The sequence below is a fragment of the Rutidosis leptorrhynchoides genome, chromosome 5 (assembly GCF_046630445.1).
Source record: "Rutidosis leptorrhynchoides isolate AG116_Rl617_1_P2 chromosome 5, CSIRO_AGI_Rlap_v1, whole genome shotgun sequence".
Lineage (NCBI taxonomy): Eukaryota > Viridiplantae > Streptophyta > Magnoliopsida > Asterales > Asteraceae > Rutidosis > Rutidosis leptorrhynchoides.
In genome coordinates this window covers 424,195,945-424,212,864 of record NC_092337.1, presented here as the reverse complement: position 1 = coordinate 424,212,864, position 16,920 = coordinate 424,195,945, and the positions used below count along the sequence as shown (strand labels likewise).

At 36.0% G+C, this 16,920-nt stretch overlaps 3 protein-coding genes across 3 annotated transcripts; 1 reads left to right on the top strand and 2 right to left on the bottom strand.

Annotated features, from left to right (window-relative positions):
* Positions 1–1,411: 1,411 nt before the first annotated feature.
* Positions 1,412–8,920, top strand: LOC139847155 (ATP-dependent Clp protease proteolytic subunit 4, chloroplastic-like). The gene is made up of 2 exons (XM_071836774.1): positions 1,412–1,893; positions 8,266–8,920. The coding sequence occupies exons 1-2, from the start codon at positions 1,490–1,492 to the stop codon at positions 8,747–8,749; spliced, it is 888 nt and encodes a 295-aa protein (XP_071692875.1). The 5' UTR covers positions 1,412–1,489; the 3' UTR covers positions 8,750–8,920.
* Positions 8,921–8,937: 17 nt separating this feature from the next.
* On the bottom strand, positions 8,938–10,796 carry LOC139847154 (pentatricopeptide repeat-containing protein At2g33760). The gene has a single exon (XM_071836773.1). It carries the CDS (start codon positions 10,727–10,729, stop codon positions 8,981–8,983), a length of 1,749 nt encoding a protein of 582 aa, XP_071692874.1. The 5' UTR covers positions 10,730–10,796; the 3' UTR covers positions 8,938–8,980.
* Positions 10,797–11,726: 930 nt separating this feature from the next.
* Positions 11,727–16,299, bottom strand: LOC139848182 (uncharacterized). Its single transcript, XM_071837910.1, has 9 exons — positions 16,238–16,299; positions 15,487–15,793; positions 15,248–15,388; positions 15,047–15,150; positions 14,732–14,953; positions 13,894–14,388; positions 13,008–13,393; positions 12,554–12,647; positions 11,727–12,166 (listed from the first exon to the last, which is right to left on the bottom strand). Exons 2-9 carry the CDS (start codon positions 15,694–15,696, stop codon positions 12,013–12,015), a joined length of 1,806 nt encoding a protein of 601 aa, XP_071694011.1. The 5' UTR covers positions 15,697–15,793; positions 16,238–16,299; the 3' UTR covers positions 11,727–12,012.
* Positions 16,300–16,920: the final 621 nt, after the last annotated feature.

Here is a 16,920-nt window from a genome sequence, read left to right as displayed (position 1 = left end):
CAAACAAAGCACTCAAATTGAGCCAGTCACAAGATCTAGCAATTGAGAAACTATAAAAGTTTCTTCAATCCATGATAAGAAACTTTAGACATAAAGTTGATTTATGCTTAAAAGGATTATAGGTCTAACATGATCTAAAGTGTTTTGGGTTCAACTTGGTGGTGATGGATATTTCTAGTCAAACGGTAGCGAGTTCAACTCTAGTTATTGATATTTATTTGTATATAGTTGTGAAAAGTTTGTACATAGTGCTTAAGTTTTTTCTTTTTCAATTAGTGAATTTTCTTTTTGAAAATGATTCTTTTTCTTTCTATCCTAATAATTTTTCTAAGAGTGATCTCAACGGTGGTGTCCTCACCACCGCCCTCCAACACAACAATGGCACCAATCTGTGCTGCTACTTGCTCTGGTGCCGCCGGCACGATCGCCATCCTTCATGTGTTTCTGAAGCATATCTCAGGATAGAGGAGTATGGTAAATGTGTGGTACTTTTAGTTTTTTTTTTACTTGTACATTTAATTAATTAATTAATATAGTGGGTTCAAATTATTTAAGGAAGTATTTAATGGATGGTAATATCTAGTCCTGGATTAGTTCAAGTGATAAAGTGCGTACGTGACGCTGACGTAAGTATGTAACGGTTAATTTTAGTGAGGAAACTTGTAATTGGGAGTACTCTAATAACATTTTCATTAGGTGTGAATTTAGGGATGGTATCGGGTCGGGTTTGGGTCGGGTTTAGGTAATCTCGGACCCGAACCCGATTAAGAAACCCCGCCCCAAACCCGGCCCGAAACCCATCGGGTCCTCATTTACTTACATACTATCGAGTTTCGGGTTTCCCCACGGGTAAACGGGTATACCCGATTAGTCATTATGTAGTTATTTTTCAATAAGTTTCCAAATCAAAATATCAAAAAATAACTTAACTACTTCTTGTTTAAAGTATTATAAAATATCACATACAAAAGTTGATTGAAAAATTTCTAAAATATTCAAATACACAAAGTATATAAAATATCATATCTCAAAAACTTGTTGTATATGATTATATTAAATAAAATTATACTCGTTTTCAAAACAAATAAGCGAAATCTTTCATACATTAACAATATAATACTAATACTAAAATTTTTCATAATAATTATTATAAAAATTCCTCGGGTCGGTTTTACGGGTGTGCGGGTCGGGTAAACGGGTTTGTATCAAAAACCATACCCGAACCCGAACCCGGAATTTTTTTTGTAACCATCCCCATACCCGGCCCATGACCCGACGGACTCGGGTTAAACCCAGCCCAATTATAATGGGTTTCGGTTTTCCGTCGAGTACGGGTCATTTTGCAATCCCCAGGTGTGATATCCACAAAATTATACTTGCGCCAACGCCTAGTATACACCAGTAAGTAGTAGTCTTCACTCTTCGGCAATAGATATCATTTTCCCAATTTATCATCCATCTATCATCTCTATTTCTCCATACACAAAAAATGGAGTTGCTCTCTTTCTCAACCCCTTCTTCTTACCATCCCACCACCAATCTCCGCCGCTTTCTTCCTACAAAACCACCGCAATCCTTCTCTCTCCACCGTCTCCAACCACCCCAACAAAAATCCATTAAATCTTCAATTCAGTCCTCCTCCCAAACCCTAAATTTTGACTTCAAACAAAATCTTGGATTTTCAGCTTCTTCACCACAAACTCCGGCGACGGCGATGAGAGGGGCTGAATCAGATGCCATGGGGTTGTTATTAAGAGAAAGGATTGTGTTTTTAGGAACCCAAATTGATGATTTTGTTGCTGATGCTATTATTAGTCAGTTGCTTTTGTTAGATGCTCAAGACCCAACTAAAGATATCAGACTTTTTATTAATTCTACTGGTGGTTCTCTCAGGTACTTTCTTTTTATTGAATTAGTAGTTTTTGGTATTAAAGTTTGTGACTTTATATACAATTGTTTGCTAAATAATCTGGGCCTGTTTATATATCTGCAGCTGATGTGTTTTACTTGGGCTTTATTCATGTTATTTAACTTATTCTTAAGAAACAACTTATGTCACTCTGAAGTGTGATTTTGAATTCACCAAGATTAATAAGATTAAAATATGTAAATAACCAAGTTATCTTGCCCTGATAATCAGTTCACAAGCACTTGCCATTTCATCCATATCTGCACCTGATAATCAATTTCAAGTTAATTATGTTTCACTTCATGTTATTTGGTGTGTTACTCAAGTCTTTTGACAAATATATTCATAATTGGGGGGTTTGGGGATCCTTGGTATTGGACTTGAAGCTCGAATAATAAGTATCTCCATGCTAGATAATTGCTTTAGAGTGCGATTTAGTATTTTTGTTGTTTATTATTTTACGTGTAATAGAAGCATGCTGGTGCTTTAACAAGATTTGAAAAGAGTTGGATAATTATATGAAAGTGTTGGTAAAAATGAACATTAAAAAACAGTCCATTATTATATTTTTTATAAGAACTGTGTACAGTCTCTTGTACCCGTATATGTAAGGATCGCATAGCCCAAACACAATGTCCTGCAATATAAGTCCAATAGTCCATCTTTTTCTAAAACCAATTGGTGATAGAGGGACTTCCCCTTAGACTTATATACATACATTTATTTTATCCCCTTAGACTTATATACATACATTTATTTTATCCCATGACCGATGTGGGACTTTGGTTTGCACCCTTACAAACCTCCCCTCAAACCTAAGTCCATCTAGGCCTCCCCTCCAACGATAGTCTGGATCCAACCTTTACCGCCGCCAACTCGGAACTCTCAACCTGGTGGGAGGGCAGGGAGATTTCGATACAAGGCTTCCAGGATCAACTCATCGTGCCAGGGTCCCCCTCGAACGAGAGCTGGGTCCACTCATCGCTGCTCAAGACCGAGGGGTGCGCCACGTCGCTGCGTGCGCTCAGGGGTGCGCCCTACTGCGCCGTCCACCACATCGGGGCTATAGCCTAGCTCTGATACCACTTGGTAAGGATCGCATAGCCCAAACACAATGTCCTGCAATATAAGTCCAATAGTCCATCCTTTTCTAAAACCAATTGGTGATTAAGGGACTTCCTCTTAGACTTATATACATACATTTATTTTATCCCATGACCGATGTGGGACTTTGATTTACACCCTTACAGTGTAGGAAATCTGCAAATTACTTTAGGATCAAGTAAATTAACACCTGCTTTATTATTTCTTGAAATCATGAAATTTTTCTGCTTTCCTCAATATTATATTTTCTCTGAACTCCAGTTTACTATACATCTTATGTAATTTTGTACTTAGGGTTTGGATTTTGTTAATATTCTTGTCGAGGTGCATGCACTTTATTCGAGAATTTTCTTTGTTGCGTTGTGGGTTGAGAAGAAAGACCAAATAAATATGCAGAATATGCATTAAGAGCGAACTTGCTCGAGTGCTTAATTGGTTTGGTTTGTCCAAATTTGGTAATTTAACTGGGAGTTAGAAAATAATTCTGTCTTTTCATAGGACCTTAAGTGTTACCTGCAGATTTTCCTTTCATGCCTTTGGCAATTTCTGAAACAGAAATGCTACAAAGTGGCGGTCACCGACTTGTAAGAACATATAAGCGTTCTTGTAAAAATCGTCCTAGCCAGCCGATTAGCTGGAAAGTAATCGATTATCGGGAGTTGTCTGATGTGCCCATCATACAATCAGAACTGGCTAGTCGATCAACGGTGAAAATTCAAAATCTGACAAAACTCGGCCAAACTGGTTAAAATTGGTCAACCTTCTAATTTTTCTTTAGAAATATGGTTTTATGTTGTGAAAATCCTTATTGGGCCAATCAGAAGCATGAAGCAAATAACTACTACAGTATTTATTTGGTGTGAAGTATTTGAATTTTTATGTTTATGCTTTTAAATGTATTTAATATCTATACATGATAAATCCCAATCTGACTACTCTTCGACTAGTCCTCGCCTAACTAGGGAGAATCTTTTAAAGGGCATGGAGGGGCTCTCGCCCGTCAAAAAATTGGGTAAGTAGTGAGATTTGTACCCTTCTGAGTTACGAATGTTTGGGCATTTGAATCAACTAAATCGGAGTTTTTATGAAGGTGATATGACCAAAAATGGTGAAGACTTGCATAATTTACGAGCTACAGTTTTGGTCATATCTCTTTCATATGGACACATATTTAGTTGATACAAAATTTTAAACACTCGCAACTCAAAGGGTTACAATTTTCACTTTTATGGTTGACTCCCGTCCGAGATTATTATAATTTGATTGTTATTGATCTCATTGCTTATGCAAATTTCAATATATTATATAAATATATTAAATAGTTGAATTAAAATTATCGAACTTAGTTTTAAGATTTTATTTATAGTACCGTATAGTTTATTATTTAATATTTTTAATAGATGGATACATATATGTTGGCTCTATTAATTTAGCCAACAGCAAGCGTCGATTTAGTTGCGACTTGACTACCGCTTGGAGCTTAAATTGAATTTCTGACAGGCTTTAAAACCCATGAAAATTTTATTCTACCATTTCCATGGCGTATCATTTCTATTTCTATTATTCTTTATTTTTATTTATTTATTTACTTATTTTATTTTTTATTTATCATTACTTTTTATTTTTTTATCATTTATTTTTTGGCCGGAGGTCCTCACGGAAGCAATCTCTCTACCTGGAGTAGAGAGAGGGAGGATTGTCTACATCGCACCTCCCCCATACTTCGCATGTGCGGGATTGGGTATTGTTGTTGACTTGTTGTTGTTGTTGTATAGATACATAATGCTTTTTTTAACAAACTAAAAAATTACATTACACATAAAAATCATTTCACATTTGATCTCGATAAAACAAGTCCCAACAAAATTGTTCAAGCTTCGCCAGTGCCGCCTAGACTGAGTAGAAGCTACAACGTCCCGTATTTCATGGCTACTGCTTGGCTTCTATAGGTCTACTTGGCTATCTTAAGTAAGCCAATTACAAATGAAGCTTATATAATGGTAGGTCATTGAGATTCTGTTCGGTCATTAATCAATTGACATCATCTCATGGATGCTGATAAAGTTATATGGTCCAAATTTTATGTTAATGTGTAACTTAATGGCTTTGAGGAACACTGTGCCAACTAAATACTAGGAGTGTGCAAGTCACCTAACATTTTTGCATTATCATTTTGATTTGCAGCAGTTAACAATAAATGTGATAATGATTGTTTTACTGCTTACATTTGTTAGTTTATACATGCAGTTTTGAAATACATATATAGTCAGCATGGTGATCAAGCGTATAAGCGTATTATCGAGGATAATAGCTTGAGTTTAAAATTAGGGGTAAATTAGGAAAGTAGGTTTAGCTAATTGTTTACTCTCCGATAAACGTGTAAAACCCGGTCGGGATTTGTATCCGCGAGGGTAGTAAACAATTGGCTGTTAATTGCTCTGTTGGTGAGGAATTAACGGTGAGATGGTAAATTCCGATTATGATTGATCAGAATTTGAATTGAGTTTGTGAACTTTAATCTGAGAGATGATTTCTGCATGTAAGTTTATGTTGAGTGAAAAAGATTCCAAATGACTAGATATTGGTATCTATTTATAGGAGAGAGTTTGTTATATGAGTTGTACTACGTCACACATGATGTTCATATGCATAACAAACTCTCCGACTCTACAAAAAAAATCGGAGCTAAAGGGGGCTTACTTGGAACCCACGCTCCCTTATATGTACACACTTGCAGATGATTTGGGGCTTATATGACACGTTTCCGGATTGCTTGTCAAATGCTCGTGATGAGGGGCTTACATATGATACTTCCTACTACTTCTCAAATCTTGTCTGTTATCTGGGTAGCGAGCCGGAAGACGGGATACGACACTGTCAAATACTTAATAACTTGTTCTTTTGTTGATAATCGTTTAATACTTTATTTAGCGGCATGATCTTCTTGTCATATACGGAAAATGGACAAAATATTTGAAGAATTAGATGTGATTCGTAGGGCGTATGATTATTAGGGAAATAGTTGCAACCTTACATAGATTTTAAATGGTGTCACAACATTTTTTTTGGTTACTCACGAAGATAGCCAACAAAGCTATGTTAGCATATTTGACGTCATGAAACTCTTGCACAACATTAAGGTATGTAGTATTCTTTAGTGTGGAGTGGATGTTAACTCCCGAAGTGCTAATCCGGATGCTGACCCTAATACAAGTCTAGTTGGAGAGCATGATTTCTTATCATTGTGTGTTGATTTTCTTGGATTCATAATGTTTTTTCAGATTTTTTTCATATGTTTTATAGGTGCCTTTTTGCTCATAGATTTATTTGATTAAAGCAAAGAAAAATCTCTAATAAAACCTAGAGCAAAAAACCTATGATGTAACCTTAAAATTTTTAAAAAACACATGGAACTCGAGAAAATCAACGCACACAATGATAAGCAACCATTCTCTCATACTAGACTTGTGTGAGGCTAACACCTGGATTAAAACTTTGGTAGTTGACATCCACACTAGTGAATACCGACTACTAAAATGTTATGCAAGAGCTTCACGACGTTGGATACGCTGAAATAGTTTTACTTGCTATCTTTGTGGAAACCAACAAATTGTTGGTGACACCCTTAAATATCTTTGTAAGGGAGCAACTAATTCCTAAATAATGATACATACACGCCTTACTAATCACATCTAATTTATTAAATATTTTGCTCATTTCTGTATTCTGGATAGGATATGACAAGGAGATCACGTCTGCACAATAGAGTATGAAAGGATTATCGTTAAAAGGACAAGTACTTTACAGTATCGTATTCTGTCTTCCAGCTTGCTACCCAGATAATTGACAAGAAACGAGAAGTATTAGGCAGTATCATACATAAGTCTTCCACCACGGGCATTCGACACGCAGTTCGAAAACGTGTCACATAATTTCCAAATCATTTATTGCCAGTGTGCACATAGGGGAGTGTGTGTGCCACCTTTATTACGCACATGAAACACACACTCTTTTATTAATATCTCATTTGGGATCTTTTTCACTCAACATAAACTTTACATCATATCTATACCTGGCAATTGAGACCCATACTCTCAAATTTGGGTCAAACTTTCAGGTAAAATAGGTTTCGAGAAAAATTGGGCCCAACAATGTAAACCAAAGCTTAAAAAGGTCCAATGAGTTCCCCTCCAACCATAAGGTCCTATACAAAATACTGTATAAATGAACGGGTTTAATGGGTATCGATACCTAAAGCTTAATAAATAGGCATAGGTCTAATGGGTCTTGTGAATGGGTCAACTGGGTCGAGCAATTAAAGTTTCATCTGCCAAAAGCACTCACGGTTATATCATTATATATAGATTTAATCGAGAGGGAAACATTTTTTTTTGGAAGGGGGAAGTAATTTTATTTTTTTTTTCTGTTTTTTTGAATTTTTTTCTCAAACATTAAGATCGCATGAAAATATGAACATCTAAAAAAGACATTATGTGATGAATGTTAATAATTTGGCGGGAAAACGCTTGAAGAAGTAAATGATAACATGCATATATGTATATACATATATGCACTGCCGGGTCTTAATTTCTAAACCCTTAAAAAAAACTCTAATTAAAACATTACTCATGATGCATGTTATCATTTATTTCTTCGAGCGTTCAAACGTCTTATATACATACATACATGCATCGTGAGAAATAAATGATAACATGCACATATGATCCTACCCCTATATATATACATACATATACATATGTGTATATACATACATGTATGTATATCTGTATATACTAAAATAATATAATAAATGTAAAAAAGCAACGTAAAAGTACATGACCCGTTTGGACCCATTTGACCCGTTACCTGGTTTGACCCATTTGGACCCGTTTAAAATTTTTACCCGTTTGACCCATGACCCATTTCAACCCAAAACCGGCCCAACCAGACCTGTTTGCAAGTCATACATTCATATCTCAGATTTAGCCTCACAAATTAAGCTTCACAAACTCAGATCAATCCTAATCAAAATTTACCATGTCACCGTTAATTCCTTATCAACAGAGCAATTATTGACCAATTGTTTACCACCCCCGCACAATCCTGATCTGGTTTGCACGTTTATTCGGAGAGTAAGCAATTGGCTAAACCTATCGTCCTAATTTGGTACTCGAGCTATGATCCTCGATAATACTCTTGATCACATTTCATTTTAGATTATAAGTTTAATTTCATTGTATTTTGTCAAACAGCTCTTCAATGGCTATCTACGACGTCTTGAAGCTAGTGCGTGCTGACGTGTCAACAATTGCACTAGGGATATCAGCATCAACAGCTTCACTAATTCTCGGTGGTGGAACAAAAGGAAAACGTCTTGCAATGCCTAACACAAGAATAATGATCCACCAACCACTTGGAGGTGCGAGTGGGCAAGCAATAGACGTTGAAATTCAAGCTCGTGAAATGATGCATAACAAAGATAACGTGACCAAAATATTAGCCGAATCCACTGGCCGTTCTTATGAACAAGTTCAGAAAGACATCGATAGAGATCGTTACATGTCTCCTATTGAAGCAGTTGAATACGGGATAATTGATAATGTTATTGATCAAGATAGCATTATCCCACTTGAGCCTGTCCCGGATCGAGTTAAATCTACTTTAAGTTACGATGCAATTACCAAAGATCCCGAAAAGTTTTTGAATCCCGATATTCCTGATGATGAAATTTACTAGTTGGGAAAAAGGTAGCTACCGCGCGAAGACGATTTTTACAGTTTATCTTTCATTGTTTGTTCTCTAGTTATTAAAATTGATTAGTTGTGAGATTCAAGTGATAAAGCTGGTTCATTTTTCACACTCAAATTTGTTGTATGTTTATGTTTAATAATACTAACATTTAGACTACATGTCGTTTTGCTTTATATACAGGACTATGCAACCGAACATGATACTAGATCAATTATATCACCAATAGTCCAAACATGAACAAGCTCCATCATCAAAATGATGAAAACGAAGCTTATCACGAACAATAATCTTCCGTTTCGTCACTAAAGAAATGAACTTGAACGCTACGTGACAATCTTCGCATACACGAAGGTTTTTAACAATCCTTATAATTGAATTTTGTTCCGTTTTCATAAGCCCAAATGCTAGGGCGAGCTTCTCGCTATGGTACCTAAGCGCATGCACCCTTTCTTCCTCTTCTAACTCGTGCATTACAGATTCAGATGCCGGTGTATAACCTATCGCCCTGCACTTTTTCATTAAGTCGTCCAAAAACCTGTAAATTGTAGTACTTTCAGGGTGAGATTTGTCACCCATACTAAACAAATAGGTCTTTTGATCAACTTCAATAGTTGCATATCCAACTGGTTTCTTTAACCCCTTTTGTATCATTACATCCCTAACCATTTCTACTTGGTCCATTTTGCCTGCCATTGCGTATATATTCGAGAGTAAAACATAATGACCAGGATGTTGTGGCTCGATAGCTAAAAGATTGTTGGCTGCTATAACACCAAGATCGACATTTTTATGCATTTTACAAGCTCCAAGCATCGCTGTCCAAACAGCTGACCCGGGTTTGACCAATTTCATATCTTGAATATGTTGGTATGCCTCGTTTAGTAGCCCACCACGTCCAAACATATCAACCATACAAACATGATGCTCCATTTTAGGTATAATTCCATAATCTTTAATCATGCTAGTGTAAACTAATCGGCCTTCTGATACTAGTCCAGAATGTGCACACGCTGATAATATAGCGATGAACGTCACACTATTAGGAGTGGGCCCATGAAGTTTCATAAGACGAAATATTTCCATTGCTTTATTCCCATAACCGTGCATTCCATAACTAGATATCATGGCGGTCCAAGTTATAACATTTTTTCGACTCAAAGAATCAAAAACTTGTCTTGCTTTCGTTACATCTCCACACCTACCGTACATACTAATCAACGATGTAGCAATTGTAGGGTCCACAAGTAATTTGTTACAGTTAATATAGTTATGAATCCAACAACCCAAACCAAGCGCTCCCACCTGAGAACAAGCAGATAACACACTCACCAACGTCACCGAATCAAACTGAAAACCGTCCTCCCGCATCATACAAAACAACCGAATAGCATCGTCAGCAAGTCCATTCTGCTCATACCCAGCGATCATCGAATTCCACGCCACCAGACTTCTCTGCGGCATTTCATCAAACACTTCTCGTGCAACTTTTAACTCGTTACACTTGGCATAAAAACTAACCAACGCTGCTTGAACAAACCGATCAGACCCATACCCGTTAACCAAAACGTGACAATGAACAATCTTTCCTATTCGTTTAGCTGATATATTCCCACACGCCTTAATCACAGCCGTAAAGGCATGACTCGACGGCTCTACATTACAAACCAACATGTATTGATAAAACACGAGTGAATCAACAGGGTGGTTATGTTTGGTGGATGTTTTGATAAGGGAACTGAAGAGGAATGAATCAGGATTAGAGATTGAGAAGAGGAGACGACGCGTGTAGACGATTGCGTCAGCAGCGCAAGCGGATGTGATGAGTTTGGTGAGGAGAGGGAGGGAGGTTGTTTTGCCGGAGATGATGATTTGAGCGTGCGTTTGTTGAAGGGGTTTGATCCGGTGGCCTGCACGGATGAGATATTGGTAGAGAGATCGGTGGGGATTGTTGCTACTTGTAAGCATGGTGTTCAAATCATTTGATGAAATTTGCAACTGAAGAAGCTTTTCCCGCGGTTTCTGTTATTCAAACAATGTTTACGTTGTCGTGAAATTTGTAATTGAAATGCAAGAACCACTAAAACTCATAGTTGAATGGTGATGTGGTATTTGTATGGGTTTATTTTTTATTTTAGTTACATCTTGCAATTGCAATTTCCGGCACTAAATTATATAAACGTGACCGTCATCTTCACTTGTTAGCATGTTAGTAACCAGTAGGAGTGACTTTTGACCAACACTTTTAGAACTCGCTGATGGAGGGACTATCACTAAAATTTGTACCCTTGTTAAAGGAGGAGAGAATCAACGTGCACTTTTAAGTAAGTCATGAACGATTAGTGTAGTTTTAAAAAGATAAGAACAGTTAGTGTATAGTTTACAAAAACCAATGGTCTCAAATCACAAAATAGTAAATATACAAGGGACGACAAATCGGTAAAAAAAAATTTTAAAAAAAAATGAAAATCAAATGTTGCGCATCCAATATCAATATCAATATTAATGAATCAATCAATAAGATTGTTATAAGAGAATAATAAATGTTACGTATTGCAATTTTGTAAAATTCACGTGGACAATGGTAAGATGGTTGAGGACAAAATGCCTTCAAATACGGTTTTTTTTTTTTTTTTTACAGCAGTTTGGATCACTCGAGAGACTAAACTATACACGCGATCATCTCTCGCAGTTGCATACCCCGACCCCAACTGAACTAACAACACAAGACTTCCAAATATTGTAAGCTACGGTATCTTGATTTATGGTATCTGCAAAACCAATATGGTTGGCAATTGTGTATATCTCATATTAAAACAATCCTTAATAATTGTAAATTTGTTGTTAAAGAAATAATTTGATAAAGGTAACTAAAAAGGAAAAGTTTTTAGTATCAACTTATTTACGGAGTATATGTTAAGCATTTGCTAACAATAGAAAACTTAGTTTCGTAACTTCAGGGAGTTTATATTCATCTTAAAGTCTTCAAAATTTTAACATCTCACATGGTAGTAACATGAACAAGTTCAGACATATCTGGACAATGGGACATCCAGCCAAGACCCAGCAAAATTTCATCAGATATACATGTATACACAGCAAACTTGAACTAAATTGATAAAGTAAAACCTAATTAGCATTAACAAATGAACTATCCTCTACTTCTAAATCTCCATCGTAGCCAAAAATCTTAAGAATATCACAAACTACGAGGGTAACCAGATCGAAGGAATGAGCTAGGTTAAATGAAATCAACATCTTACGTGCTTTGGTAGGGGGTTACATTCAAAAACAGCATCATGGCAAAGGATCCAATATTCCTTGAATGGGATGGACATCCATGGCATTTTTGAAGGGAGACCCGCAACGGGAGAAAATGTAAGGTTGTACAGTGGAGAAGACAAACTGCACAAGTAATTAAAATACATTATATTATAATATAATTCTGTCCAAAGGGTATTTTCGTCATTTTACAATTCTGCCCTTTTACTTCCTTTTTGCTTAATTACATTTATTCAGTTTCAATCAAAGCCTTAAAAGGAGACAAAAGTGGGGGCTTGCCAGGTTGAGCGAATAGTCAAAACATGTAAAATCTTAATAGATTAGTGGTGCGTATAACTACAAAAAAATGACATAATTTTAATGTTAACTACACTTTGGGCGAATTTTTGACCCACTGGACCTGTTAGGGAAAAGCACAACCTTAGTTGACCCATACTTGGGAAAAGCACAACCTTAGTTGACCCATACTTAAGTAAACATAACTATGAGAGAGAGAGAGTAAATCCGTACCTTTTTCCACTGAAAACTCCATAAACCGATGAACCAATTGATGATCTGGAAACAGCAGAACCTAGGTATCTATAGTGTGGCCCCACCAATTCTCCTGAGTAAAGATATTCATGTAAGTTCTTTTCATGCACACTTGCTGATTATCTAATTCCATAACATAAATTCTAATACAAACAGTTATGCCAATGGGCCATGATGCTTACTCATTCCTGATATTCCTGATAAGTTAACATATATCAACTAACAGGACCCTTATGCATATGCAACACATAGAAAGTAAAGTTGTAAATGAATAGGTATAAGCAAACGAGGCCTACACATTCAAAGCAAATGCACAATGCAAACTTTAAAGTAAAAAACTAGCATCAAGTATGTCTGATTTATTAGCCACTTGAAACTAGAAACATAAAGATTATACTCGAAATGAAGCAAAGAAAAAATCATTAAGAATTACCTAAAGTATACGAATAACTATGTAGATATGACACCAGCAGATCAGATCTACGAGCCCTTAAATCGATACTTTCTAGTTTCACCTTCATATCATGACTTTCAATATTCAATATCTCAAACCAAATTCCACATGGAAATCTACTAGGCCTCAGCAACCAAATGAAAATTTTGGTGTATGGTGTAGCATGGATTACAGAAATGGCAACCTCAATAATCATACATATAGATCCGATGGTCATATTCATAATGGTGAAAGACATATAGAAAGCTGAAGTTGTAGGTAACAGAAGCAAAAGTGGAGTAAACAAAAGAGAGCCAACAATGTGTTGTTCCACTGTGTAATCATAGCTATCTAACCTCTCTCGAAGAGGGTTCCATTTTTGACCTCTGCATAAACAATAAACCAATAAATGAAAAAAGGATATAGACAAAATTACATCATTGGTCCTTAATGTTAGCTCAAAGTTTCGAGGATCAACCTACGATGGATGACCCTAATGTTTCAAATTGTTGCGTCGCTGGTCCCTGAAGGTAACACACGTTAATTACTCACCGTTAGTGTGCATCACGTGAGATGCACATTAGGGTTGTTTAGTCTTTTTACAAATTAGGGTTACAAATGAATGAACAGGGTTAAATCCATTTTAACCCGCCCTCGTGTGCACCTCACGTGATGAAAACTAACGATGAAGAACTAACGCCTGTTACCTTCAGGAACCAACGACGCAACAATTTGAAACATTAGGGTCATCCACGTCAAAAAAATACTTTAGATCCATCCATCAAAACTTTGAGCGAACATTAAAGACCAATGGCGTAATCTTGTCTAAAAAAATCAAAGAAGTTAAAAGTTATAACCTTTATTGGTATATTTTTTAATAAAATACCTGAAAAGACGCCACAATGCTGTTGTTGCTTGTATTTGTCTTGAATAAAGGAGGGATATTAACCACTGAAGAGTTGCAATATGTGATGTTGAAATATTAATCACATCAACGATTAAAGCAGAAGGGATTGTTAAACCAAAAAGAATCCCAGATAAAGCTACTCCTTTCATGAAATAAATGAACAGAAAACGCATAGAGCCCCATAATGTGGACCAAATTTGAATTGTGTTAAGGGAAAGAGTGCCAAGAACTCCAGCAAGTTCAGTGTTCAGCTTGAAACCAGCAGGGTTTTTCATTAACCGTGCACAACTTATGAGCCACCAGTTGTTTGTAATATCACTAGTGATATTCAGAATCCATAAACAAGCAGAATCTGCATATATTAGCATTGCAAGGCCAAACAGGTTACCCAAGAGCACATCGATAACTACACTCAGCCACATGGAATGTTTGTATTGTGCAGATTTCTCTGCAAACTCCACACTAGATTCAGACCTTTCAAAACAATAATATACATGTAATGAGCACAAAACTTTGGTTCACATGAAAAATAATCATAATGGAAATCTGTAACTTTTATATCAAAACCATTCTCTCATTGTAAAAAAGTGTGGATTTTTTTAAACGAAACCACAACATAAGACAAACTTAGGGATGATAACAGAGAGAGTATTTGTGGGCCATGTTTCAACCTGCCTTCATATAGGGCTAAAGTGAAAAGCCAAAATGGTGAGAAGAATTGCCACTTCATCACAAGCACGACACCATATTCAGTAGAAAACACTTATTTTGATAAAATATAAACTATTTTCACTTTTCGATTCAAGAAATTTGTTACCTGGAATCATCATTGTGAAGGAAGATTGGCCAGTAGAGAATTTGACAACATCGGAAACGAACGTTTCTCCAGGTGTGAATGAATAAGCTTTCCAGTGTGATATAAATGCCAGATTCTGATCCATATATGAAAAACAAATGCAGTAGCTGGAGAACTATAAATACACATGTGGAAACTGAAGCAACACAAACTGCCAACAGTTGCCATACAAATGTGATAAACCTAGAAAACAATACAGCAATTGCCTAAAAGTTAGCATAAATATATAAAGGTTGCCAGCTATGGGAAAGGGTGACACGAAAGCAAAGAGATTACATGCAAAAATTATGAAACCGGCCTACAGGTCTGTCAGGCATCAGTCGTTCTTCAAATAATGAGGTGGCAGCAGCAGCACAATTGGTGGCAAGAATAACGGTATCCTGTACTCACAATCCAGCCAACACCCGAAAGGTTAGGCAAATATGAAAAGAAAAAAACATGCAGAAAATACAACAAACTGATAGATATTGTATTTACCAAATCCATAGAAGATTTCTTCTGGCTTAGCTCTTCTACCCACTTGGGTTTTCTTGAATTTGTTTTAGCATGCACAGAAGAATTTTGGGAACCCAATGAGAAATGGTGACAACCAAATTTAGGTGTTCCATAGATTACTATCTGATTCAGAACATATAACAAATAATAGTAACTATCAATATATAGTGATAAGCATGAATGATTATGCAGTATATGGTGTTAAGGTTTTTCTGACTTACATACGTGGAGATCAAGATGGGAAACAGATTGATCATCCCAATGCACAAAATGCAACTTAGGAATCCACCCAATTTTTTTACTGGAGTAGATATAAGTACCGTAAACAAGCTGGACCAGATCACTTTTTGTATACCGTCTATACTGTTCAAGAAAGTGATTGTGTTGGTTAGTTTCTTCTGATGCTTCGCTATGCAAATGCAAGTCGCCATTGCTAGAAGAGTCTGCTGCGCAAAAACCGAGCATAGATAGCACACATCTATTTTGTAAAGATGTAGGCAGTCTTTTGTTTATCTTGTGAAGTATCCCCTTATCAAGAAGAATAGAAATAGAATATTAGTCTAAACATAATCTTGGCAAACAACTAGCATGTTTAAGAGCACTTTAAGCTTTACAGAGTATAAACATATTATTCATCCATCTGAAATTGGGTCTGAATTCGAATTTAGAGCAGTTTAGCATAGTTATTCATTCAGTTAATCAACGTACCAGGCTACTACCTCAACGATACAATACCGTTGTAGTACATCAACAAAAACCCAATTTTGAATAAAACACTATGTATTATAATCAATATACAGTCTCCTAACCCTAATTCCCCATCTCATGTCCAATCAGAAATGAATCAATAACCATTAACTAAACATAAAAACGCCATTATACAGTTTATCCCAATCGTCGAACATAATAACATTTGTAGGTTTTATATGACATTATCATAATTATTTATTCTACATAATTATGTTTATATACCTCAATATCAGATCCGATAGAAGAAAAATGAGCTTCATCGACTGAAAATGCTACGATAACTTCTAAGGGAGCAGATGTAGATGATGATGATGATGATGATGATGATGATGATGATGATGATGATGATGATGATGAAATGAACCAACCGAACAAGAAAGCGGAAGAGCGTGGTTGAGATTTAGGGGAAATATGAGCAGGCCACCAAACCCTAATTTTTCTATTTTTCATTTTCTTAACTTGTTAACAATGACTCAATGTGCATTACATAGTTGTAATTTCAAAATCGTGATTAACAGAGAAGGAGTTGTATAAATTCTCCGGCAGACAACGGTAGACGACGTCACGACGGCAGCGATTCAACACTTAGAATTCGGGATTAATGGGCCGTTACTTTTTTGTTTTTAGTCAAAAAGAGCAGGTTGCTAAATGGGCCCAATGGGTCCAATGGGCCGTATAGTTATGTATCTTTGTATTTTATTTTATTTTTTCAAAAGAAAAAAGAAAAAATAGATAAATCTAAACTTATGTATAAATTTCATAAAAATTTAAGACAAATTTGTTAAAATCGTCCCTGTATTTGTGCGTTTTTGCCCAAATCACCCTTGTATTCAGAAAACTGCAAAATACATTCTTAAAAGCCAAATTGTGTCCCAAATAAGTCCCTGTGTTAATGTCTTTTAAAA

Bases quoted from the DNA above. Each gene is read 5' to 3' on its own strand.
- LOC139848182 (XM_071837910.1), bottom strand. From the start codon at position 15,696: ATGGCGACTTGCATTTGCATAGCGAAGCATCAGAAGAAACTAACCAAC. The intron at 14,954-15,046 runs GTAATCTCTTTG...ATTGTTTTCTAG, and splicing joins CGGTTTCATAATTTTTGCAT to GTTTATCACATTTGTATGGC. The intron at 12,648-13,007 runs GTAATTCTTAAT...ATCTTTACTCAG, and splicing joins TAGTTATTCGTATACTTTAG to GAGAATTGGTGGGGCCACAC.
- LOC139847154 (XM_071836773.1), bottom strand. From the start codon at position 10,729: ATGCTTACAAGTAGCAACAATCCCCACCGATCTCTCTACCAATATCTC.
- LOC139847155 (XM_071836774.1), top strand. From the start codon at position 1,490: ATGGAGTTGCTCTCTTTCTCAACCCCTTCTTCTTACCATCCCACCACC. The intron at 1,894-8,265 runs GTACTTTCTTTT...TTTGTCAAACAG, and splicing joins TCTACTGGTGGTTCTCTCAG to CTCTTCAATGGCTATCTACG.